Source organism: Pseudorasbora parva, chromosome 23 (assembly GCF_024679245.1).
Source record: "Pseudorasbora parva isolate DD20220531a chromosome 23, ASM2467924v1, whole genome shotgun sequence".
Taxonomy (NCBI): Eukaryota; Metazoa; Chordata; class Actinopteri; order Cypriniformes; family Gobionidae; genus Pseudorasbora; species Pseudorasbora parva.
Genome location: NC_090194.1, coordinates 31238875 through 31266759, shown reverse-complemented (window position 1 = coordinate 31266759; position 27885 = coordinate 31238875). Strand labels below are relative to the sequence as shown.

The 27885-nt window shown below is 39.2% G+C and overlaps 2 protein-coding genes across 7 annotated transcripts; one reads left to right on the top strand and one right to left on the bottom strand.

Moving 5' to 3' along the window:
* Nucleotides 1-76: 76 nt before the first annotated feature.
* Nucleotides 77-26145, bottom strand: rhobtb2b (Rho related BTB domain containing 2b). 6 transcript variants are annotated; one of them, XM_067433489.1, is made up of 11 exons: nt 26007-26145; nt 25702-25852; nt 14035-14236; nt 13839-13942; nt 13562-13747; nt 10968-11902; nt 8037-8155; nt 6039-6189; nt 4296-4384; nt 2044-2149; nt 77-1964 (listed from the first exon to the last, which is right to left on the bottom strand). In XM_067433489.1, exons 2-11 carry the CDS (start codon nt 25818-25820, stop codon nt 1741-1743), a joined length of 2235 nt encoding a protein of 744 aa, XP_067289590.1. In that variant the 5' UTR covers nt 25821-25852; nt 26007-26145; the 3' UTR covers nt 77-1740. The 6 variants fall into 6 exon arrangements, with proteins under 6 accessions (XP_067289590.1, XP_067289591.1, XP_067289595.1 ...); XM_067433490.1 differs by lacking the exon at nt 26007-26145 and having other exon boundaries at nt 25702-25969; XM_067433494.1 differs by lacking the exon at nt 25702-25852 and having other exon boundaries at nt 79-1964; nt 26007-26140.
* stc1l (stanniocalcin 1, like) lies at nt 25819-27344 on the top strand. The gene is made up of 3 exons (XM_067433301.1): nt 25819-25872; nt 25957-26168; nt 27062-27344. The coding sequence occupies exons 1-3, from the start codon at nt 25819-25821 to the stop codon at nt 27342-27344; spliced, it is 549 nt and encodes a 182-aa protein (XP_067289402.1).
* The last annotated feature ends 541 nt before the right edge of the window (nt 27345-27885 follow it).

Sequence of the window (27885 nt, the reverse complement as noted above, 5' to 3'; positions counted from 1 at the left end):
ATAGATAGATAACATAAGAGTTTTAAATCAAAAATTTATTAAGCAAAACAAATAATTTTTGCCATTATAATTTAAATATAGACACACATTTTCTTTCGATACAGTTTAGTTTTACAGAACCACCATTGATTGTGTGATATTATGTATTCAGTATCAGACTAAAGTACATCTCAAAGACAGTTAAGACATGAAACAGGATTACCACAAGACCTAGAGCTCACACAAGACAGTTAAAGGGATCGTGCTCTCAGAAACATTCTGTCATTCACACGCCCTCATGAGTTCTCCAAACCTGGGATTCTGAGGAAAACAAAAGGCATATTTTTGAATTTCCTCCACGGAATTAAAAGTTGTACAGGTTTAGAACAAGATGAGTAAACATTGATCAAATGTTCACTTTGGGGTGAACTATCCCTTTATTCACATGAAATTTAAGAAAACGTCTGACTTAAATAAACGTTTAAATGTTTTGCCACTCAATTCAATATCCAAACTACGCTGTAGTGAAAAATATAAGCTCGATGACCGTCTAGTGAGGAACTCGCACAGGAAGACTCTGCCAGCAGAATCTCGCCATGACGTCTCAGAACAACTGGACTAGGCACAATTACGTGGCAAACTCACATTTTCCGCTATAATTTAAGCACTAGAGCCTAGTGATCACCTGACTGTCATGCCTGTTATAATCAGGAGAATATATATGTGATATGATTCAGGGGATGAATCACAGTGTCATTGTAGGTACAATGCAAAAAATGTTTTAATATTATTATTGGCTAAAAAGTACTGCAATTTGTACAAACAGATTAAGTTTTGTTCTTTGGGTGACTGTTCAATGTTCCCACAATTCTGCTTTGAGGTGAAATTGTTTTAGATCAGTAGTTCTAACAGCTAAGTGCGGTTAGAAGAACAAAATATTTGAAATCTTAATAAGTGTTTTATATATATAAATAAACAGTTCACAATAAAGTCCCATTAGTAAATATATTAACTAACATTATTATTAATCTTTGTTGACATTAGTTAAAAAAAATTCAGTTGTTTATTGTTAGTTCACTTAGGTCCATTAAATAATAAAGATACAACTTTTGATTTTTAATAATGTATTAGTTAATTAACTAAGATTGATACATACTATAGAAGTATTTTTCATGGTTAGGTCATGTTGACTAATGTAGTTATGTATGCAACTTATGTTAACAAATGGAATCTTATTGTAAAGTGTTAAAAATAAGAAGCTAATTCAAAATGTACTATGAAACATTATGAAAGTATGTAAATATTATTATAAAAAGGGCTAAACAATGGTCAACCACACAGTGTTGTATGCATTTGTATGATGAACAATTTTGGCACAATGTTGAATTGCCATTTGATGTCCAATGTAAAATCTGAGTTGTGACGCAAAATCAGTTGAGAACCACTGATCTACATCCCTAAAATACACTAAAGGTCTCCTCATTGATGAGATGCCTAGATGTTTTACACACAAGCAGAACGACTAGAGTCACATTTGGTAAACAATTTACATTTAGACCTGTTTGGTGGCCATGCCCTACATGATGCCTGTACAGGACACCAAGCACCAAGAACTTCAAAGCACGGTTGATGAGATTTTGATCTGAAACCAGCTGTAATTTCAACCCTGTGGAAAAAGCCAGACTCAAAGAAGATGCGACTGGTGGACATGTTCGCTCCACCTAATAGTTTCTCCATTTTAAAGGTTTCCCCCTCGTCTCTTCAGATGATGGGAGAGGAGCCTGAGGATGAGGACGATGAGGAAGATGAAGAGGGGTTCGAAGGGGAGGGTGGAAGATTCCACAGCACCCATTTACACTTGCTCTGTCGCTTCTGCAACAGGTAGTCCTCCTTTTCCCGCTCCTTCCGTGCTCTCTGGTAGTGGTCGTCCTCCTTCAGGTACCAGACTGGAGGCCAGCGGTGCTTCTCAAAGTATTCTTGGTTCTCTGAAAATGCATCCAAAACAAAATATTTTTTTAAATCTGAATTCTGGACAGGTTAAAACAAACCCTTTTCATGCATTACCTGCTGATTTGGTCCTCATGTCCCTTGGAAATTTGCGACACACGCTGTTGTAGTTGGTGCAGATGTGGTGAAGGCACCAATCGGTGAGCTGGTAGGCACAGTGGAACTGAAATCACATTAAAACATGTAACTTGAACAGTATGATTTATAAAATATTTAAGTTATTTCTTGAAATTTCCTCATTACTTAATATTCCACGGTCGAATGTTAGTGGTATTATAACAAAGTGGAAGCAATTGAGAACAACAGCATCTCAGTCACAAAGTGGTAGGCCATGTAAAAATCACAGAGCGGGGTCAGCGCATGCTGAGGTGCACAGTGGGCAGAAGTCGCTAATTGGCAATAGCTACAGACCTCCAAAATTAGTGTGGCCTTAAGATTAGCTCAAGAAAAGTGCGTAGAGAGCTTCATTAAATAGTTTGCATTGCTTAGCAGCTGCATCCAAGCCTTACATCAAGTGCAATGCAAAGCGTTGAATGCAGTGGTGTAAAACACCACGGCACTGGACTCTAGAGCAGTGGAGATGTGTTCTATGTAGTGACCAATCATGCTTCTCTGTCTGGAAATCAGATGGACGAGTCTGGGTTTGGCGGTTGCCAGGAGAATGGTACATGCCTGACTGCATTGTGCCACGTGTAAAGTTTGGCAGAGGGGGGATTATAGTGTGGGGTTGTTTTTCAGGGGTTGGGCTTGGCCCCTTAGTTCCAGTGAAAGGAACTCTTAATGCTTCAGCATACTAAGACATTTAGGACAATTTAATGCTCCCAACTTTGTGGGAACAGTTTGGAGATGGCCCCTTCCTAATCCAACATGACTGCGCACCAGTGCACAAAGCAAGGTCCATAAAGACACGGATGAGCGAATTTGGTGAGGAGGAACTTGACTGGCCTTCCTCAACCCGATAGAACACGTTTGAGATAAAAAAAGAAAAGCAGAGACTGAGAGCCAGGCCTTCTTGTCCAACATCAGTGCCTGACCTCACAAATGTGCTTCTAGAAGAATGATAAAAAATTCCCATAAACACACTCCTAAACCATGTGGAAAGCCTTTCCAGAAGAGTTGAAGCTGTTATAGCTTCAAAGGGTGGACCAACCTAATATTAAACCCTACGGAATAAGAATGGGATATCATTACAGTTAATGTGCATGTAAAGGCAAGTGTCCCAAAAATTCTCCAAAGCCAAACATGTCATTAATGACTCACCCTAATTCTGTTCCACACCCGTAAGACCTTCATTCATCTTCAGAACACAGTTTAAGATATTTTATATTTAGTCTGAGAGTGTATCCAAGTCTATGCACACTACACTTTCCATGTCCAGAAAGGGAATAAAAACATCATCAAAGTAGTCCATATGTTAATTAGAATCTCTTGAAGCATCAAAAATACATTTTGGTCCAAAAATAGCAAAAACTAAGACTTTATTCAGCATTATCTTCTCTTCCACGTTTGTTTTCAAACCTCAAATAAAGATTAAAACGGTTATGAATCAGGGTATTGATCCATGATTCGGATCGCCAGTGTCATGTGATTTCAGCAGTTTGGCAGTCTGAATTAAATCACTGAATTAAAGCATGTTTTTTTATCATTACCAAATATCTAGTGCCAAAAAGCTCTAATGGGATTTGAAAGAGCTATCAAATGACTTCAAAAGACTTGAAATATAACTTGTCTTTACATTTTTTCATGCCGTTTCTTCGGATCCTTTGAACAATATGCTAAATATCTCCATTTTGTGTTCCACGGAAGAGTTTGTAATGACATTAGGGGGAGTTCCAGGAAGAGTTTACCATGGAACTCAAGCTCTGTTGAATGTATTTTATAAATCATACTGTTTAGTTGTAGAGTCAAATACAGGAACAAATTTTACAATTACGGAGAGTCACAAAAGTGAAGAAATGTTTTGCGTTCTTAGGAGTCTTTAGTAAATCAAGTGACTCAGCCGACCAGTCAGGCATGACAGAAGAACCACATGCACATTCAAAGGAATGCAGCAATAATGTGTCTGACTTCACATCAAATCCCAGAGCAGGACACGGGTTACTGCAATGTTTACAGGAAACCCATTATTTCCTCATTCATGCAGCTTTCAAGATTCTTTCTTAGTTTACTTGTAACATAAATCACAGGCGGTTTAGATTTGTTGAGAGTAAAGTACGACCGAGTCTCAGCTCTTGCTTCACAACAGCTCGGTTAATCAATAAAGGAAATGCGTACTTGAAAACTTTACTTAAATAACCTATGCACTTTACCTGAGCCATCTCCAGATATACCAGCACATCTCCGTCAATGTCCGTGCCCATGGTGGCAGACTCCTTCAGAAGAGTCACAGTATGGAGCTCTGCAGAAAAACACAATTAAGCAATTAGTTCACCCAGAAATGTTAATTCTGTTGCTCCAAATCTGTATGATTCCCCCCGTAGTCGTATTAACTACGACTTTTGCCTCAATAAACTCCAAATTAGTTGTTAAGGTTTGGTCATGTAGCCTAGAAATCTAGACGCACCCTAGCGGCAGCAAATCTAATCTGCCTGCGAGTGTCATCTAGCAACTCTCAATACCCTTCTGAGCTGTATTCGCCTAACTCTTGCCGGGCCAATCACATTGCGTATAGAGTCGTTGGGCGGGGCCATAATGACGACGGCCGAGTTGCGTTTGCGTGCTTTTAGTAAACACAGAAACTGGCGAACGGCGGCGGTCTTTTGAATCAGCTTTGACCGCGACTCTGGAAGACCTGGAGTTAAGCTTTTCTCTGAGAAAAGAACAAAGAACAGCACTGAAGTCATTCTTAAAAAGGGAAGATGTGTTCGGAGTTTTGCCGACCGGATACGGTGAATGTTTAATCTATCAACGAGCTCTGTTTCACCTTCATTGCTCTGGTTGGTTGTAGCGCTACCTAATCACGTGCAGAGGGAGTTTGAAAGACAACCGTTTATCCCGCCCCTCGGATTGAGCCCTGTCAATGGTGAGTTTCCAGACGGTCATGCAGAATAAGGCATTAATATTTGTTTTATAAGTACTAATAAACAGCCAATTTCCTAGTAATATCTATGTTAATAAGCAACTAGTTAAAGCTGCAGTCCATAACTTTTTGCACTCTAGTGGTTAATAAACAGAACTGCATGCATCTTGCGGAAGAACATTGCAGCTGGAGCTACTTCTCTCTGTTTATGTCTATGGCGGCTCACGCAGGAACTGTGCTCCTCCGCAGCGGTACCTACCCGTCTGGCCTGAAATAGTCCCACTATAAATACTTTCAGTGTTCAGGGTAAGACAAAAACACGGTTTGGAAAATGGATTCATGTTGTACATTCTCATTATATAATTTTTGTAAATCTTGAACACAAAAAAAGTTACGGACAGCAGCTTTAATAGTGAATATTGGATTTAACAATATTTACACATACATTTACACTACTAACATATAACATTTACACTACTGTTCAAAACTTTGATCATTAATCAAGTATGCATTTAATTAAACAAAGTGACAGTTGAGTCAATTATAATGTTACAAAATATTTATATTTCAAACAATGTTTATCATATGAACTTTTTATTAAATCAAAGAATCCTGAAAAAAATCAGCCAAAATACAAGCAGCGCAATTGCTTTCCGCACTGATAATACTAAGAAATCTTTATTGAGGATTTTAGCGTGATTTCTGAAGGATCATGTGACACTGAGGAATGGAGTAATGCTGAAAATTCAGCTTTGATCACAGGAAAAAAATTACATTTTAAAGTGCATTAATACTTTGCAATGATACTGAAATAAATGCAACCTTGGTGAGCAGAAGAGGCTTTTCCAGAAACATTAATAAAATCTTAGATCCAAAACTTTTAAAAGACAATGTTTTATTGTTTAGAACAGATGAAACTACTTAAATAGACAAACTACAGATATAAATAAATGTTACATATAGATATAAACTATAATCCTTGTTAGCTTTTAATGTCTAGTACTAATACTGACATGATTATCAATCATCAGACCTGTGAGGGCGACCAGATGAGGCAAGCACAGGCGATTGGCCAAGATAATGAGCTCCATGGTGTCCAGGTCAGGTCTGGAGCAGAAGCGTCCCGTGTAGAGATACTCCAGGACCGCCTGCATACTACTGCGGGTCGTGTTTGGGAACAACACCTGTGAAACCGCAACATGTCTCTGAAGATAATATTAACTTCTATACGAATATCAATGCAACACTGTTACTACAAAATTTGTATTTTTTACTTCTCTCAGAGGACATACAGTATTGTTCAAAATAATAGCAGTACAATGTGACTAACCAGAATAATCAAGGTTTTTAGTATATTTTTTATTGCTACGTGGCAAACAAGTTACCAGTAGGTTCAGTAGATTGTCAGAAAACAAACGAGTCCCAGCATTCATGATATGCACGCTCTTAAGGCTGTGCAATTGGGCAATTAGTTGAAAGGGGTGTGTTCAAAAAAATAGCAGTGTCTACCTTTGACTGTACAAACTCAAAACTATTTTGTACAAACATTTTTTTTTTCTGGGATTTAGCAATCCTGTGAATCACTAAACTAATATTTAGTTGTATGACCACAGTTTTTTAAAACTGCTTGACATCTGTGTGGCATGGAGTCAACCAACTTGTGGCACCTCTCAGCTGTTATTCCACTCCATGATTCTTTAACAACATTCCACAATTCATTCACATTTCTTGGTTTTGCTTCAGAAACAGCATTTTTGATATCACCCCACAAGTTCTCAATTGGATTAAGGTCTGAAGATTGGGCTGGCCACTCCATAACATTAATTTTGTTGGTTTGGAACCAAGACTTTGCCCGTTTACTAGTGTGTTTTGGGTCATTGTCTTGTTGAAACAACCGTTTAAAGGGCATGTCCTCTTCAGCATAGGGCAACATGACCTCTTCAAGTATTTTAACATATGCAAACTGATCCATGATCCCTGCTATGCGATAAATAGGCCCAACACCATAGTAGGAGAAACATGCCCATATCATGATGCTTGCACCTCCATGCTTCACTGTCTTCACTGTGTACTGTGGCTTGAATTCAGAGTTTGGGGGTCGTCTCACAAACTGCCTGTGGCCCTTGGACCCAAAAAGAACAATTTTACTCTCATCAGTCCACAAAATGTTCCTCCATTTCTCTATAGGCCAGTTGATGTGTTCTTTGGCAAATTGTAACCTCTTCTGCACATGCCTTTTTTTAACAGAGGGACTTTGCGGGGGATTCTTGAAAATAGATTAGCTTCACACAGACGTCTTCTAACTGTCACAGTACTTACAGGTAACTCCAGACTGTCTTTGATCATCCTGGAGGTGATCATTGGCTGAGCCTTTGCCATTCTGGTTATTCTTCTATCCATTTTGATGGTTGTCTTCCGTTTTCTTCCACGTCTCTCTGGTTTTGCTCTCCATTTTAAGGCATTGGAGATCATTTTAGCTGAACAGCCTATCATTTTTTGCACCTCTTTATAGGTTTTCCCCGCTCTAATCAACTTTTTAATCAAAGTACGCTGTTCTTCTGAACAATGTCTTGAACGACCCATTTTCCTCAGCTTTCAAATGCATGTTCAACAAGTGTTGGCTTCATCCTTAAATAGGGACCACCTGATTCACACCTGTTTCTTCACAAAATTGATGACCTCAGTGATTGAATGCCACACTGCTATTTTTTTAAACACACCCCTTTCAACTAATTCAACTAATTGCCCAATTGCACAGCCTTAAGAGCGTGCATATCATGAATGCTGGGTCTCATTTGTTTTCTGAGAATCTACTGAACCTACTGGTAACTTGTTTGCCACGTAGCAATAAAAAATATACGAAAAACCTTGATTATTCTGGTTAGTCACATTGTACTGCTATTATTTTGAACAATACTGTATAGAAAAGTTGACAAAACGTAAAATTTCCTAGGTGATTTATCTCTTTTCCACAGTGGTGTTTATAAAGGTTGCACATGAATTGGTCACTTCTATAAAATGCAGGACTAACCTCTTCAGTACAGCTCTCAACAAAAGGCCCACCAAACATGGCTGCCATCCAATCGCAGCTAGAGATGAGCAGGGGTTTATGGGCCTGAACGGAACCATCATCTAGTTTAAACACCACATCTGAGATATAAAGAAAGAAATCTTTAATGCAGCAAAAACAGACAGCATTAGGATCTTACAATAGGACACAAAATGGCATGAACCCAACGAGAACTCAGCCCAAACATGCGTAGAATCATCTGTTACAAAACCAGTGTATTCACAGCGCTTAACTTTTTCCATATTTTGCTATGGTACACAGCCTTATTCCAAAATGTATTAAATTCATAATTTTTTTCCTCAGTTCTACAAACAATACCCCATAATTCCAACGTGAAAGAAGTTTGTTTAAAATCTTTGCACATTTATTTTAAAAAACAAATCAATAAAATCCCATTTACATACGTATTTACATACTTTGCTCAATACTTTGTTGAAGCACATTTTGCACCAGTTACAGCTAAGGTTTTTTGAGTAAGATGCTACAAACTTGACACACCTATTTTGGAGCAGTTTCTCCCATTCTTTTTTGCAAGACCTCTCAAACTCCATTAAGTTGGATTGGGGCCAGGGAAAACGTCAGTACCATAGACCGTAAAAAAATATGGACGACTCGACATCATCCGTTTCTGCTTGCCATAGTTGAAGCTTTCAGGTGGCCTGCACGGCGCTGACATCTTGGGACAGAGTCTGCGCAGTAGCGATTTCGGGACCGGAGTTGCGCAGTAGAGAGCAGGAAGTAGAGCAGGAAGTACTGCTGCGATATCAAAAGCCCGCCCACACTCTCGCAGATGCAGAACAATTAATTATGTTGGTGTGAAATAAACAGTTCTGGAAATGTAGAAATTAAAGCTAAAGCTCCAATCTGCTACCAAAAATCCCAAAAAAAGTCTGTTAGTGCCTCAGTGACAACTTCACTCAGAGAAGCCGTCGATCTCAGCTGTCAATCATGACGTCACGCACCCCGTTTTTATCAGATAACTAAGTAAAACGAAACTCATTTTAAAAACAAACACTTAAAATGAAATCATCGTGATGATAACAGCCTTTAATGACATAAACTAACTTTGGGGAAAAAATATTTGAGGTGTAATTTTATTGTTTAGTTTGGCTCGCATCCATTAGAAAACACAGAGGGGCGGCTATACTGGGACCGGTCACCGGGGGGCGATCGAGGCGCGAAAGCTTCAGTTTCTGAGAGGGATACTTCAGGCCTGGTCAGTACATAGACATTTTCAGATCTCTTCAGAGATGTTCAATCAGGTTCAAATCTGGGACATTCTCAGGGACATTCACAGAGTTGTCCCGCAGCCACATCTTTGTTATCTTGGCTGTGGGTCGTTGACCTGTTGGAAGATATATCGTCGCCCCCAGTCTGAGGCCCAGAACGCTCTGGAGCAGGTTTTCATCAAGGATGTTTCTGTACATTGCTGCATTCCTATTTCCCTCGATCATGAATAGTCTCCCACTGCAAACATCCCCACAGCATGATGCCGCCGCCACCACCATGCTTCACTGTAGAGATGGTATTGGCCAGGTGATGAGCGTTCCTGGTTTCCTCCAGACACGATGCTTGCCATTCAGGTCCAAAGTGTTCAATATTGTTACATCACACCTGAGTATTTTGTTTCCCATTATCTGAGAGACTTTGAGGTGCCTTTTGGCAAACTCTTAGGTGGGCTGTTATGTGCCGTCTGGCCACTCTACCATACAGGCCTGATTGGTGGAGTGACTACAGAGATGGTTGTTCTTCTGGAAGGTTCTTCTCTCTCCACAGAGAAATGCTGGAGCTCTGTCAGAGTGACCATAGGGTTCTTGGTCACCTCCCTGACTAAGACCCTTCTTCCCGATGACTCAGTTTGGCTAGGCAGGCCAGATTTAGGTCCTGGTGGTTCCAAACTTCCATTTACGGATGATGGAGGACACTGTTCTCATTGGGACTTTCAATGCTGTAGAAATGTTTCTGTACCCTTCCTCAAATCTGTGCCTTGATACAATCCTGTCTCGGAGGTCTACAGACAATTCCTTGGACTTCATGGCTTGGTTTGTGCTCTGATATGCACTGTTAACTGTGGGACCTTATATAGACAGGTGTGTGCCTTTCCAAATCATGTCCAGTCAACTGAATTTACCACAGGTGGACTCCAATCAGGTTGTAGAAACATCTCACGGATGATCAGTGGAAACAAGATGCACCTGAGCTCAATTTTGAGCGTCATGACAAAGGCTGTGAATACTTAAATACGGTGTTAAGTTTCAGACTTCAAACAAACTTTTCGCGTTGTCATTATGGGGTATTGTTTGTAGAATTTAGGGAAAAAATTATGAATTTAATCAATCTTGGAATAAGGCTGTAACATAAAAGTTGGAAATATTGAAGTGCTGTAAATCCTCTCCTCCCATACATTTTCTGCAAGGGAAACTCTTACAAATGCATATAAAAATAAGGTGAGCTGCAAAAATAACTTTAGTAAACCTGACAGTAGTTTTTTTTATGCCAAAAGAGGGTTTGCGCTGGTGGAAACTGTTATTAAATCTTGATGAGGCTTTAATAGCTGCCAGAGAAGCGTTTCAAAAATGGCCGCTGTAAAACTTATAAAAATTATCCGAGATCAGGTAACCATATAGACACTAGCGACGAACCATTGAAATTCTGAAACGGTAATGACGTAATGAATTTACAAAAATCGTGTAACTTTGGCAGTCTGAACACACTAGTTTGAAACAAATTATTTGCAAAGGTTTCGAAGTTTCACGAAGCAGTGTTTCGAAAGTGCCCATCACTACTTTACAGTCAAATGTTACAATAGTTTATTTTAATAAACTAAATAATAAATCATACAAATTTCACAATTAAATTCTGTCCCTAAATTATAAAATAAACAACTTTGACCTGAGAAAGTTCCTTTAGCCAGGCATTCCTTCACCCGATTGGTCCGTCGCACATGGAAAGCCTTTGTGATCTCCTGGTTCATGAAGGCTTCATCATTGAGGATGTTGGCGACCATCATGCGCAAGTCGAATACTTCAAGCAGCTCAGCGATGTGGGCTATGTGCATCAGGTCCTTCTCGTGCTCATCCAACTGTCCAGTGTATAGGTAACGCATGACCACGCGAAACGGCCCGAGCAACACCGAAGGGTCCATGTGCACCACCGTCATCGGACGGGAGATGAATGTGACGGGGTCCTGGACCGTTTCTCTCCTGATGCTGATGAAAGCCCGACCCAAAGACGACAGAAGCCGCACCCCACGGCCGCCCTCTGAGTCTGCGCCGATCAGGGTCCCGTCACTGATGCAGGCCCTGAGGTTGACCCTGTTTTCTTCATCGCTGCTCTCACACATGTCAAAGCTGGCCGCCCGTGTAGGGGGCTCCCGTCCGGGAGGTTGCTTGCCGTCAGCCTCTGCCTTCACATCCTGGAGAAAAAGGTCGTAGAATTTCGAAGAGGCCGTGGCGAGGTAGACCTTATGAGCGAAGACTCGCTGGTGCTCTTGGAGGATCAGAACCACATCAGCACACAACGGTTCTTCCAGCAGCCGGGCCGGGTGCTCCTCAGTGGTGGAGGGAGGCGGCGGGATGACTATAACGGGTGGAGGAGGCTTTGGAGGCAGGAAAGGCGCCTGCAAAAGGGGCTGTTTGACGTCCCTCAAGTGAGACTTCCAGAACTGCAGGTGGCGCCGTGAGATGAGAGCAGCGCGAATGGCATTGTCAAACACGTCCTTCACTCCAAACTGTGCCACGATGCTGGTCTCGTAGTACGGCACGCCCAGTTCTTTGGCCACCTCGCGACCCTTCTCAGGAGGAAGAATCTCATTTGCTTTGATGGGTCTGTAAAGTTGGTTGATAGAGAAATGTCAGCGAAAAGGATGTACTTCAATATCTTTAATGTGAATGTTACATATTTGTACGGTTCTTGCAATAATTAAAAACACCCTTAATACATGAAGCTCAATTTAGCCAATTAAACTAGCCAAAGACACACAGATGGACCAAGACTTGTTTCTTGTGATTGCTAATCAGAAGCAGGTCACATTAATATAAAGACTCATCTAGTATAGACTCATTTATACTCATCAGTATTTTTATACTCATAATTTAGAGAAGCAAGTGCTATTTATCATATAAAGACATATATAATAATTGGTAATTTTTACATTCATAATATAGATGACAAAATCTGTTTTATAAGTTAGAGAAGCATGTGGTATTTGAAATATAGATGTTCATTTGTATTTCTTATTACTTTTCCGCAGATATTTTTAAAAGAAATGAAAACTTTTATTCAGCAATAATGCATTAAATTGACCAAAAGTGACAGTAAAGCTTTTGTTTCAAAATATGCCATTTTCAAGTAAATGCTGTAACTTTGAATTTTCTACCCATCAAAGATTCATGGCTTCCATTTTAAAACAGAAAACTTTAAGTTTTAAGTTTTAATAATACTTCACAATATAAACATTTTTAATCAAATAAATGCAGCTTTAGTGAGCAGAAGAGAAATAAAAAATCTTACAAACCTCAAACTTATAAATGGTAACATATAGATTTTAAAGGGATACTTCACTGCCTTTTCATATTAAACTATGTTATTCCCTTAATTTAAACGAGTTGATACATACCTCTCTCGTCTCAGTGCGTGCTCTTAATCTCTCTGACGCGCGGTGACGATCTGATAGCATTTAGCTTAGCCCACTAAGCCCAGTTCATTCACTATGGAACCAAACAGAGATCAAGTTAGAAATACCAAACCCCTCCACGTTTCCCCTATTTAAATACAGTTACACGAATAGTTGAACGATCAAGTATGGTGACAAAATAAAAAGTGGCGCGTTTCTAATCGGATTAAAAAGGAGAACTATAATGTATGGCGGATTAGCACTTCTGAGAGTACTTCGGCTCGGCGCAGTTAAAAGTCCCGGCCGAAACATCTTCCCTCACATCTCCCTATTGACAGAAATGAGAAAGTGAGGGGGAGATGTGAGGAAAGATGTTTCGGCCGGGACTTTTAACTGCGCCGAGCCGAAGTACTCTCAGAAGTGCTAATCCGCATTACATTATAGTTCTCCTTTTTAATCCGATTAGAGAAGTACCACGTTTTATTTTATGTTATCATACTTGATCGTTCAACTATTCGTGTAACTGTATTTAAATAGGGAAAAGATGGAGGTGTTTGGTCACTTCTAACTTGATCTCTGTTTGGTACCATAGTGAATGAACTGGGCTTAGTGGGCTAAACTAAATGCTATCAGATCGTCACCGCGCGTCAGAGAGATTAAGTGCACGCACTGAGACGAGAGAGGGATGTATCAACTCGTTTTAGTTAAGGGAATAACATAGTTTAATATGAAAAAGCGGTGAAGTAACCCTTTAACACTAGATATTTTATTAAACAAAACATTTTTTATAAGTATAATTAGCATGAAACTCAAATTCCGATTTCAAGGTTTCTTTAAAATCACAGATTGTACGTTTTGAACAACAACTCACCTGGCAAGAGGCCTCCGTGCCCTATTAACAGCCTCCAGGTCAGCGTACCGCAGGTCTAACTGGCAGCCCACCAGGATGACTGGGGCACGAGGGCAAAAGTGCTTGATCTCTGGGTACCACATGGTCTTCACATGAAAGAGAGAATTGGGGTTGGCGATGGAGAAGCACAGTACCACCACGTCTGACCTGGGGTCCAAACACGAAACAAAATTTAAGACATCCTCAAAAAGAATATGTCAGCTTGTTTTATTTCCACAAAAAAGGTCCACAAACACACCTGCCGTAAGCAAAGCGGCGGTCTTTGTGGTGGTCTCCGAAAGTGTCCCATAATCGAAGCGACACACTGACATCATCCACTATATCTCTAGAGCGCTCCAGAACCTTCAAAACCAGGCACAAGAATTGGATTTATGAGTAATAATACTTATCTTACGCTTTTGAAGTGTCGTGAGTGGAAAGATAAAAGCCCAGACCTCTTGACAGACTCTGTACTGGTCAATGGCCCAGACAGTGGGCACATGCGTGGCGAGAAGCTGGTATTTTGTAAGAGTGGTGTTACATGCTCGGGCACAGATCAGACGCGTTTTGCCCACAGCATTGTCCCCCACCACCACACACTTAATGGTCTCGACGTTAGGCCTCTCATAGTCCATGTCAGTATCTGTAAATTGGGACCTAAATGCAATGGATAAAGACAAAATTTACACTCATAAAACTTAAAAATACTATGAAAAAAATGACAAATTTAAGAGGTTTCCTCTGAGAGCTTTCTGTCCCTCCACTGACAGCTACACAACTACCACTTTAGCCGCGTTTCCACCACAGGAACTTTCCCCAGAAACTAGCAACAGGGCCGGCGTTTGCTATAGGTGAGCTTGAGGGCTGCCTAGGGCGACAATTGTGTTGGGGGCGCGAGCGCGCTCTAGTGCCGCCCATTACTATCCATTAAGCATAGAATCGGAACAAACAAAATACAACATTTTGCCCCTCAGCCACACGTTTAATTACTTATCAACCTAATTATTCGATTGAATTGATGGTGATTATTGATTATTGGTTAAGGCATTAGGTCAGGCAAGTGCTCATCCCTTGCATGTTCATCAAAAATGAGGCGTCTAAACTAAACCTGTGGGTGAACAGGGACAGAAAAAGAGAAAGGAAGAAGATCAAAAGAAAGTCCAGCATAGAGGTTAGTCTTCTTATCTCAGCCAATAAGTTGTCGAACAAAATGAATTTACTTAGTATTATCAATATTATCAACTAATATTAATTTTATTATATTGTCACTAACCTATCGCTTGCTAGTTTTCTACGCATTACAAACATAACTTCACTGACAATAATCTGCAATAACCTAGCCTGACGTGGTCATACTCAATTCTAATCAGAATGAGTCTGAAACTGCTCCATTGGGCTGTGATTATGGGGCGTGTTTCAACCGAACCAGGAAAGACATCAATTGGACAGACCTACAACCAATCAGAGCAGCGAAGCGACATTGTCAAATGTCAACATAGTTCAACTGAACTGTGTTGCCAAGTCCGCGATTTTTCCCCACGGGTTGTTTTCTATGTCCGTGGGTTGCAGCGACTATTATGTGATATATAGACCCATGAGTGCGAATTTTAGCAGGCAACCATGCCAAAATAACACACATTTTACCCCCCAAATGCCATTTTCCCCCCGGAGAACCCCCCGAGAAGCTATTGTTTAAGGCTAGCATTTGGCGGGTTTTGTTGTAAAAACTTGGCAACCCTGTGTGCACGCGCGCTGAAATCAGGCTGGAATACACGATCTTTGCCGGTGTTGTAAGAAAATAAAAGAATTTAATGATACACAGAGTACTTACCCAACATGATCATCATTTCTGAGAGAAATTGTGAAGGTGAATGCAGATAGCTCTCCGTTTAGGATTCGAAAAAATATAACCCAAGTCCCTTTGATGACGTGCATGATTACGTTACTGTTGATCATCTGTCCGTCATCGTCTAAAGTCCGCCCTGATGATCTCATTGGTCCGAACAGTTTCTGTTCGGGGATAATTACTCCTCTATGGAGCAAGGCCAGACCGAACTGCCCGACCTAAAAATGTTGTGGGCGGGGCTAAATTCGGCTGCCATCCAGGCTAACAATAACCTACATGGATGTAATTTAAATATCAAAAGTCCAGTACATTATAAATGTGGATAACGTATCATATGCATGCTAGTTGAAAAGTACAAATGCTCTCTACATGGGCGTCGGAAGCAAATAAAAAGTGGGTCCTCTCTGTTTTTTTTTACTAGAGTAAGGTTAGATGCCATATTATTAAAAACAAATATACTGTTGTTTACTAAACGATTGATTGGGCCAGACAAAATTACGGAAATCACCAAATTCTCTATGGTGGCTATAGTGTAGGGGTAAGACGCATGTCATCAGGTTTTGATGCGAATCGATCAGAGGTTCGAATCCGCCTTTTGCCACACTCACTCTATTACCTTTTCCCATCACATATCAGATCGGAAAGGCATTTACTTTCAATAAAAATTGAGAAAATATTAGAAAAGTGGAAATAAACCGTCTAACGTGTTTAATAATAAGTGTTTCTCTGTTATGAGTAGGTAAACAGACGTGCTGAATTAGACGATAAAAGTGAGTGGGTTGGGGGGCACAAAACTCCATCTCGCCTAGGGCAACCAAAGAGCTAGAGCCGGCCCTGACTAGGAACTTTGAGGTGGTACTCTCTGTGTGTTCCGACTGCAGCAACCAGGGTCTAAATGAAGTTCCAGGTAAATATTTCCCCCTCAAAACGGCCCTGCTCGCGAGGTGGTACTTTTTCAAAGTTCTGGAACTTTCGGGAGTGGGACTTGGGCGCTGAACATGCTGATTGGTTTAGCTCACGCAGCATTTTATTTCAACCGCCATGTTTAAAAGTGTTTTGCGAGGTGTCTTCAAAAAGTTCATAAAGAGATCATAAAACTAATCCATTTGAATTGAAGGGTTTAGTCCAAAATTTTCTGAAGAAACACAATCGCTTTATATGATGAACAGATTGAATTTAGGCTTTTATTCACATAAAAACTTTTATCAACTTTACATCAGTTGTGGTAAACTAAAGCTCAAGCATGTTTAATTTACGTGACTGAGAATGATTTACGTGACTGAGAATGTGTAACATTCTCATGTTACACAGCACATTTGAGCTTCAGCAATAACCAATGAGGTTCATTCTCTTGTAACGCAGAACGTTTGAGCTTCTTCGAGAACCAATGAGGTTCATTCTCATGTTACGCAGCACGTTTGAGCTTCTGCAAGAACCAATGAGGTTAATTCTCATGTAACGCCGAACGTTTGAACCTAAGCAAGAACCAATGAGGTTCATCCTGATATTCTGCAGCACGTTTGAGCTTCCTCAAGAACCAATGAGGCTCATTCTCATTTAACGTAGCATGTTTGCGCTTCAGCAATAACCAATGAGGTTAATTCTCGTGTTATGCAGCACATTGGGGTTTCCACAAGAACCAATGAGGTTCATTATTGTGTTATACAGCACATTTGAGCTTTAGCAAGAACCAATGAGGTTAATTCTTTTGTTACGCAGCACGTTTGAGCTTCCTCGAGAAACGATGAGGTTAATTTTCGTGTTACGCAGCACACAAAAAAACGCAAAGATGCCGACAAAAGAAACCAAGAAAGCTTACGGGAATTTATGTTTGAGCAGTCAGGGAATCAACTGTGTCCTGGGCGTCATTGGAGAAATAACTCTCATAGCCGCCACACAATCCATCTGCCTTTTATCTCCATCCAAAGTGGACAAACATTCAAATGGCATTTTTTTAAACTCTGGCGGAATTTGGAACTGCATACTAGCATAGGCTACTACTCTTGCTACTTCTGCCATAGAAAGATATGAGTATGTTCTAGTATATGGATCTAATAAAGCATCTCTTTGGTAAACTGCAGTTTTAAGTAGTAAATACTCAGCTATGGCGATGACGGATGAATTTGTACATGGTTTGTCTTAAAGTATATTAAAAACACTACAGACACATTTTAAAAACTTGATTTTCAGCACAGGGGATCTTTAAGAAAAATAGCCCAGTACATTTTTGGCAACAAATATTAAAGGGTTAGTTCACCCAAAAATGAAATTGATTTCATTTATGACTCACCCTAATGTCGTTCCACACCCGTAAGACCTCCGTTCATCTTCGGGACACAGTTTAAGATATTTTATATTTTAGTCACATAGCATATGCAGTCTATGCACACTTTATTTTCCATGTCCAGAAAGGGAATAAAAACATCATCAAAGTAGTCCATATGTGACATCAGTTAGTTCATTAGAATCTCTTGAAGCATCAAAAATACATTTTGGTCCAAAAATATCAAAAACTACGACTTTATTCAGCATTGTCTTCTCTTCCATGTTCCTCAAATAAAGATTCAAACGGCCATGAATCAGTGAATCGATCAATGATTCGGATCGCCAATGTGATTTCAGCAGTTTGGCACGCGATCCAAACTGCTAAAATCACGGGACATTGGTGATCCGAATCACTGATCGATTCACTGATTCATGGCCGTTTGAATCTTTATTTGAGGTTTGAAAACAAACGCGGAAGACTGATGCTGAATAAAGTCGTAGTTTTTGTTATTTTTGGACCAAAATGAATTTTTGATGCTTCAAGAGATTCTAATGAACTAACTGATGTCACATATGGACTACTTTGATGAGGTTTTATTCCCTTTCTGGACATGAACAGTAAAGTGTGTATAGACTGCATATGCTCTGGGACTAAAATACGGCTTTCCTGTAGCTCAACCAGTAGAGCATGGCGCTAGCAACGCCAAAGTCATGGGTTCGATTCCCAAGGAAAGCAAGAACTTACAACTTACGATAATGTAAAACATGTGTAGCTTGAATGCAATGTAAGTTGCTTTGGATAAAAGCGTCTGCCAAAAGCATAAATGTAAAATATGAAATATCTTAAACTGTGTTCGGAAGATGAACGGAGATCTTACGGGTGTGGAACAACATTAGGGGGAGTCATTAATGACATCAATTGACATTCATTTTTGGGTGAACTAACCCTTTAATAGACTAACTATTACGCCGCAATCCACATAGAAAAAGTTACCTTTTTTGGTACGCAAGAAAAGTAGCCCACTGGCTAATCAAAAGTAGACCAATGTTATTTTCTTCATCGGGCGGCTGCATTCTTCACTGAATTTGTACGTGTGATGGTGTTATTTTGGGTAGCCTGACAAGCCAGACCCACATCAAGATGTTTGGTCTGGAAACTCACCATTGACAGGGCTCAATCCGAGGGGCGGGATAAACGGTTGTCTTTCAAACTCCCTCTGCACACGATAGGATAGCGCTACAACCAACCAGAGCAACGTGAAGCAGAGCTAGTTGACAGATTAAACTTTCGCCGCATCCGGTCGACAAAACTCAGAACACATCTTCCCTTTTTAAGAATGACTTCAGTGCCGTTCTTTGTTCTTTTCTCAAAGAAAAGCTTAACTCCAAGTCTTCCAGAGTCGCGGACAAAGCCGAATCGAAAAACAGCCGTTCACCAGATTCTGTGTTTACTAGTTGCATGGAAGCGCAACTCGGCCGTCATAATGTTAAGCCCCGCCACCGACTCTATACACGATGTGATTAGCCTGCCCAGTTTGGTTTTTACAGCTCAGAAGTGCACTCACTGCAGATTAGCTGCTGCTAGGGTGGGTCTAGATTTCTAGGCTAGTTTTGGGGGCGTTGGAGTCCCGAAATCATATATTTACGGGATTGGAAATTAACTGCAGAGGCAACAATGTCTTCAATGTTTTTTTTCTAGACATCTCTCGAAAGTTATAAGAGGATAAAACTGGCTGGTGTGTTGTTATGAACAACGGCAAATATCCAATTTATGGATATAAAAGTGATCATTTTACAACAAATTATTTTATGCCGTTTTAGGCGCTGACAATTAACCAATCAAAATTATTCCAAAAGTATTCAGCATAATTAGACGCCCTCAGAATCAGCTGCACAAATACTACGATGCTGATTAATATGCTGTCTAGGTAGGCAGCAGCTCAGTATGTTGAGACACAGCCTTAACACTGAACTTATGTAATACAACTCATGTCCGTATCGTATGTCCTGCTCAAGAGAGCAATTAATGTAGCCTACACACTCGCCTTACCGAAGTGAACTGAAGGGATGCATCGGGTTGGCAGTAGTTTGCAATCTTAGAGATGAAGATGATAAAATGCCCGTTGGATGCGCCGTGCACCTGAAACGAACCGGGCATACACTTCATTTTACCGGCGGAGACGCAGAAGATACAGAACTATGTCACCGTAGTTTACCGCAAATAGACCCAAGCTAACCTATGTTACCGGTCCAAGCCCTAATTCTTGAGCTCCTTTTTAATAAAATACACCGTGTGAATGAGCAGAAAAGCGCGACGACAGTAGGCTTCTGATTCGTGACATTCCCGGTGTTCCTTGGTTTCTCTTCCGCATGTAGGCAGCGCCATCTGACGCACTACACAAACGCTGTATGAGAATGTAGTGGCTGAAAATAAAGAGTCGTAAAGACGACAACAACAACAACAACAACAACACATAATAATTACAGTGCACACATTATAATTACCTCAAGCTTCATAACTACCAACCTGAAGCGATCTTTTGAGGTATCTTAAAATATCTGCATTTTCCTACCATCTTCAAAAGTGCGCTGCTTCTATTTGCACACTCACTGCAAACTATCGTTAATAATGAGACTGACGGATGTTAATAAACCTGCAGTGCATGGCAAACCGTTTTTAGCCTACTTTTATTCATTCGAATTCAATTTTCACTAATAAAAATTCTTGATATCAGGAATTAGATTTCTACAAGTAGCAATTAGACATTTTTGGTATCATTAGTTACACGTCCACTATTATTGCTATCAACAATAAATGTATTGTTGATATGACTTAAGTCATCGCTTGCATTTATACGAATTCAACTAGTAGCCTAACATTTTTTTTAAATCCCTATAATAGCTTTTTTTTTTATTTTATTTTTTATTTTTATAAATGTCACCATAGGCAGCCGTTCACATTCAATTGTTGATAAAACAATTTAACATAACTTAAGTTTTATATCAATAATTATGTGGTTATATAGAAAGGTTACAAGTAAGAATGTTTACTTTTTAATGCAAAATGTCTGATCTTGAATGTGTTACTAGAAGCCATTATATAAATTTCTCTCATTTTATTTATATCAGAAATACCCAACATGTTGAAATACATTTACAAATATCAAGAATTAACATTTCAACTAATGAAAACGGTGCATTTGTTGCTTTGGTTTGATTAAAGAATTACTTCAATTTATACAATTAAATAATACAATTTTTTTTATGTATATTGTTTGGTACAAGATTTGTATATAACATTAGCATTTGTAATATAATATTCTATAAGAATTTGTATTTTTAATTTTTTACGGTTCTTATTTGTAGTAGCCTGTTATGCCTTTGGTTTTGATGACAACATCTGATTATGATGATCCATCCAACAAAGATTCTTGTACTTTTATGGAAGAAGTTCACATGTTCAATGTCACTCATTTCCTTAATGTAAATTATGTTCCATAGTCTACTCTTTAAAATCCTTGAACTTTCTGCTTATTTCCAGGTTTACAATGGTGAAAACGAGCCAACATTTCAATATCATCTGAGACTTTTGGAGCTAAATTCTTAGATGAAGATTCTTCCTCATTTGTTGAAAGAAAAAAAAGAAAGAAAAAGATATATTGAATGATGAATTCTAATGCAGGTCAAAATTGTGCTCTAAACATTTACATGTGTTTACTTCAACTTACCTGCTGAAAATTAATGACGGCACAATTAGATTCAGGTTTTTTTTTTGTGTTTGTGTGAAAAATTGACATTTATGAATTCAGTGTCATATGAAGGAGAAATGATTGACTATAGGAAAATTTAATGCAGTGTTTTATTCATGTTATTCAGTAAAGATGTGGGTGTGAGTTTCCTGCCCTACTTCAGCAGTAACAAACAGGTTTCATCTGTGTGAACAAAGGTAATAAAACCAAAATAGCTGCATCTCCAGCCCCCCCTCTACGAAAACCAGTGAGTGCTTTGATCATTATCAGTAATTAACCCTTTAGGAGAGGAAATTTCTTTAGGCTAATGAAATTCATCATGGAAAACACATCACTTTCCTAAAGCCTTTGCAAGATCCCCTGATTAGACACTTCCCCACGCTTCTCCTTCAGATCCGGTGGGAACCGACGTTTAGTCAACCACATGACAAGTTCTGACAAGCTACATATGTCTGTTTTGATGACGCTCTTACTTTTAGCTCAATTACCTGTGCCAGATGTCGAGAAACCACCTGAACCCACTTTCAGAACTACAGCCAAGAGCATCAAATAAAAGAGATGTGCATTAACTAAATAACAGTGACATGAAATCCAAACCAAACATATTCCATAGAGTTGTTTTCTACAAATAAGCCATTGAGTGTGACTTGCCTGACTGGGAATATCATTTATATTCTATATTGTAGAACAGGGTAAATCAACAAGATCCAGATGAGAATGTTGGAAGATCTTTTAGGATCAAAACAAGGGTAGTTTTTTTTTTTTGATAGTTGCTGTTTAATGATTTAGATACGCCAACATGCAACTTTAAAGGGATCATGAACTGGCTTTTTTTCATTTATATTGTTGTATGAGGTCAACTTATGTCGTTTGCGTGGTTTTTACATTCTAAAACATCATAATGAATAAGTAATAGGCTATTATTTACCCTGGTTTTGAGACTCTCTCATGGAACGCTTGGTTTTTATGGGCATGCCGCACTAAAGTCTTGTAAGTAAATGCCCACTGCTATGATTGGATAAGCTTTGCATATTATAATGACCTCCGTCTCCCCCGTGAGGAATTTTTTCGAAAGCGTGTGGGAAAACCGGAATGATTCGCCCACAGAACTCGCAAAATGTCATTATCTAGCAAACTAAATTATTTTTCTCTCATCCACCTGCAATTAATTTGAATGTTATTTTTTATTACTTGGCCCACCCGATCGGTGGATATAACTGTGAACTGTACATTACTAATACACACGCACACGCCTCACTGCAGAGACAGACAAATCAGCATGATCAAAACTTTTGATTGTATTTTTCCTTCAAATATCAAGTCAAGAGAGTGAACAACAAACATCGAGAAGGGAATGTTATTTCACTATTTAAGATAGCCCGTTGCCTGGAGAACAAGTGAGCCCTGGCCCCCATGTCTGTGTCTGATCACGAATCGCAGCACAATGAACCATCAACACCTCAAATAAAGGAATCGCAGCCTGTGACAGTGTGCTAAGTTATGTTCAGTTACATGTTCACATAATAAATAGATATCAAACAATCTGTAATAAGGCAATACTATCACATAATTTTTTTTTAAATTACTCACATTAGTTAGCCTGGATGCCAGCCGAACTTAGCCCCGCCCACAAAATGTTTAGGTCGAGCAGTTCGGTCTGGCCTTGCTCCATAGAGGAGTAATTATCCCCGAACAGAAAATGTTCGGACCAATGAGATCATCAGGGCGTGCTTTAGACGATGACGGACAGATGATTAACAGTAACGTAATCATGCACGTCATCAAAGGAGCTTGGATTATATTTTTTCGAATCCTAAATGGAGAGCTTGTTTATATCTGCATTCACCTTCACAATTTCTCTCAAAAATGATGATCATGTTGGGTAAGTACTCTGTGTATCATTAAATTATTATTTTTTTACAACACTGGCAAAGATTGTGTATTCCAGCCTGATTCCAGCGCGCGTGCAGACAGGGTTGCCTAAAAACTTTTTGTTGTAAGTTTTTACAACAAAACCCGCCAACTACTAGCCCTAAACAATATATTCTCGGGGGGGTTCTCTGGGGGGAAAATGGCATTTGGGGGGGTAAAATGTGTGTTATTTTGGCATAGTTGCATGCTAAAATTCGCACTCATGGGTCTATATATCACATAATAGTCGCTCCAACCCGCGGACATAGAAAACAACCCGCGGGGGGAAAAACGTGGACTTGGCAACACAGTTCAGTTGAACTATGTTGACATTTGACAATGCGTTGCTTCATTGCTCTGATTGGTTGTAGGTCTGTCCAATTGAGGTCTTTTCTGTTTCGGTTGAAACACGCCCCATAATCACAGCCAGATAATGGAACAGTTATGGATCAATGGAGCAGTTTCAGACTCATATTCTGACTAGAATTGAGTATGACCACGTCAGGCTACACATTAGTGAATTGCTTCATTCATTCATGTAATCTCATCCTGTCTGCAAATCCAGTCTCTTGTTTAAAAACAAATCCATCAACGCACAATGTCTTCCCCATGTGAGCTGGATATTCATTAAAAATAAAATGAAGCGTATGCAGCATGTTTGTTTATTGCTTAGAAGTTCAATCCGGTTTAGCTCCACGTAAGCCTATGTTATTTATCTATAACATGCCATGCACAAATCGGTGGGGCGGTGCTACAGAATCAGGCGTTCGTCTTCTTAGGTTAAGGAATAACATTTTATAAATCAATGGTTATGGCGGTGTTTCACCACACTCTGACGGCAAGGCTTGGAACATTCTGAGATCGGTCGTTTGCTGCGCCTGATGTCAATAAAAACTTCCTTCTTAGTCAAAGAAAAGTTTTCAGCTCTGACACTTACAGGATATTCTTATATGACGATTAACTTTTATATATCAAAAGCTCAAGGGAAAGTTGATTTCTCAATTCAAGACATTTGGAAGAAATAATTTATAATTTTATAATTTTTGCAAAATTTAACTATTGTGATTTACATCTGAATGAAAGTTTCTCAAACAAGTAAAATTGTAGGGCAGATCTTGATTTTGTCCATCAGGAATTGATTGAACGCTGTTGCATTTTTTTGGTTTCCTATTGGCCGATCTTGTGTGAGTGACAGGTTGTCCCGCCCTCATGCCAGTAAACATGTCATCAGAGAAAAATAGAGATGTTGCTGTAAGATAAGACAGAGGGCAAGTTCTTTTGAGTAAAGATTTTGAAGGCATATTAATAAACATTTAAAAAAAAAAAAGAGATTCCTCAGCTTTTGAGGGCACTCAAAAAGCTGATAAATCACAAATGATATATACTGCAACATTCCATTAAAAACATTTTTTGTCAATGATGAACGCTTTTGATTTCCATCATAGATGACACCCAGACAAAATAAGTTGTAGCAGGGATTTAACAATCTAAATGGAGATAAAATCACAGCAGGTGTGTCTGCATTAATATCCGCACATGAATATTTACGAAGAGATGGAAAGTTTGAGCTTTCGGATCCTGCGTTCTGATTGGCGAAGGTGGAGAGTTAGGAGTCGTCAAGCTCAGCTAAGGATCTGTATAAAGCTGAGGCAGTCATCAACCTGCAACACCAACCCACAGAATCAGCAAACGTCTCGTTTTGATCCCTTGTGTTTGGTTCTAGCTGCAGACATGCTTCTGAAAAGCGGATTTCTTTTGCTCCTCGTTTTGGTTGCATTAGCGTTTGGAACAGATCAAGAACCTGCACAACCAAGACGAGCACGATTCTCAGCCAACAGCCCTTGTAAGTATTATTTTCTTTATTGAATGGTCACTTTGTTTTAGTTAGGAGTATAAATAAGCAAATGTTCAAAAATCCTTAGTGGTTACAGACTGAAGGTTGTAGGCTCAATTCCAGAACAACTCGCAGCTAAACATTTTTGGAAAAACTTTCGTTTTTCTTAAAGGAAATAGAATGTTAGTTTTTGGTTTGTAGAACATAATTCTAGCGTTAACATTACCCAAACATTATAATTTATTTTTCTAGGAATGTTATTTTATGGTTGCAAAATAACCATTCTAGGTTACTTAAAAATAGTCTCCCTGCAATGTTAGGTTCTGGGAACATTATTGTATGGTTGCAAAAAAAAAAGAAGAAGAAAAAAGGACGTTCATAGAACGTTAGTGTTTGGTTCCCGTTTGGGGAACCAAACACTAACGTTAGGCAAACGATATGTTTGCTGGGTTTTACCTTTGAGCACGAAATATAAAACCTTTAGGACTATCTCTATAGTAAAAAGGTGTAGTTTTACACTGCTTTATTTGTCCTTCCTCCTCCAGCTGAGGTGGCCCGCTGCCTGAAGGGCTCTCTGCAGGTGGGCTGCGACACCTTCGCGTGTCTGGAGAACTCGACCTGCGACACTGACGGCATGCACGAGATCTGTAACGTCTTCTACCGCACAGCTAATGTGTTCAATACAGAGGTAAAAAAACATCAGTCATCAGAAGCATTCACTCCTCGGATTAAAACTGCGCAGAAAAGTTATTTTCGATTTTTCCTCCCCCAGGGTAAGACGTTTGTGAAAGAGAGCATCAAGTGCATCGCCAACGGTATCACCTCTAAGGTCTTCCAGACCATCAAACACTGTTCCACCTTCCAGAAGATGATTGCTGAAGTGCAGGAGGAATGCTATAAGAATCTTGACATCTGCGAAGTGGCCCGTTCCAACCCTGAGGCCTTTGGTGACGTGGTCCAGGTGCCCACCCACTTCCCAAACAGGTAGGCTATATAGTGCGTGACTTGTTTGGAGTTAGTGATTGGTCCACTGGACTTAAAGGGATAGTAGCCTACACGCAACTACAACAGCAATCTAACTTTTTTCAAGATTTAGCCCTAGCGTTTCACTTCTTCACTTTCAATTCTTACAAATTTTAATAATATATATATATATATATATATATATATATATATATATATATATATATATATATATATATATATATATATATATATATATATATCTTTTTTTTTTTTACATAATGATTATTCAATTCAGTGTGATGGAATTTTAGTACACGCAAAAATGAATCTATCTGAGTGAAATATGATCATTTACTCACTCTCATGTTTTTCACTTGTATGGTGTTTTGTCATTGATTAAACAAAAAGTGTTTTTTTGGAAAAAATTCCATGATAGATAGATAGATAGATAGATAGATAGATAGATAGATAGATAGATAGATAGATAGATAGATAGATAGATAGATAGATAGATAGATAGATAGATAGATAGATAGATCGATCAACTTGGATATTTAAGTCACTTCAACTTAAATCACATTACTAACTAACTTAAAAATTAGTCGAATCGTATTTAACTTATTTTGATTAATTAAAGCAATGTAAAAATGTATGTTGTCATAACTTATTATTGATAATTTATTTTTTTACAGTGTACAGTGTACAATATACTGTACACTGTAAGGTAAACTGCAATAATAACATTTTTTTTTCAGGAGGGCTTGGCTATCTTTTGGAGCTTTATTCACATGGTCACTGTTAAAGAGCAATACTTGTGTTTCTTTTTTACATTTGAGACAAACTGTTATTTTGTAAAATGAGTTCACTCGACTGTAGGCTACACACTAATCCCTCATACTTTTGTGTGGCAGGTACTACAGCACGCTTCTAGAGAGCTTAATGCAGTGCGAGGAAGACACCGTGGAGGGGGTGCGAGCCAGGCTAGTGTCGAGACTGGGTCCTGACATGGAGACACTTTTCAAGCTGCTTCAGGACAAGCCCTGTCCATCCGAACCTGCTGCCGCCGGGCCTTCTGGGGTGAAGGGCTACACCGGCTTCCGCTCTTTTCCCGTGTTCAAGGTCCAGCCCAACCTGCACAACAGGGACCTGAATCACATGTTCGCCAGGAAACGCTCAGTCGAAGGAAGCTCTTAGATTCGCTCTCCGTTTGCATCTCGCGTCACGCTGATGTGTATAAGACAAAGATTGTTATTAGAGATTAGTGCATTAAAAATGTAGTTTTATAATGGGAAATATTTGCTTAGTTCACAAATAACAACAACTACTTGATTTTTTTAACTGCATTACATTGAATATAAATGCCAATGTCATGTTTTTGACTCTTAATATTGATTACATTTTTGGTTAATGGCCTTATGCAAGAGAAACTCAAATTGCGCTGGATATTATCATGAAAAAGGAAAACTGTCACCTTGACCAACTTATAGTGGCAGGGCAGAAATATTTATTAGTGTACACTGAAAATAATTTATATTTATTTTTCCTACCAAATGTAATTTATATAGTTTATTGTTGTCTATTGTGATCTGAGTCTGGAAAAAAATCTTTAAGATAGAGTGCAGAGAAAACTACATATTTCTGGATATGTTTCCTATGCTGGCCAAGGGAAATATTATACATGATTAAGAAAGGCATTTTGTTGTGTTCATGTTGGTGATATTGTGTAGTTGAATGT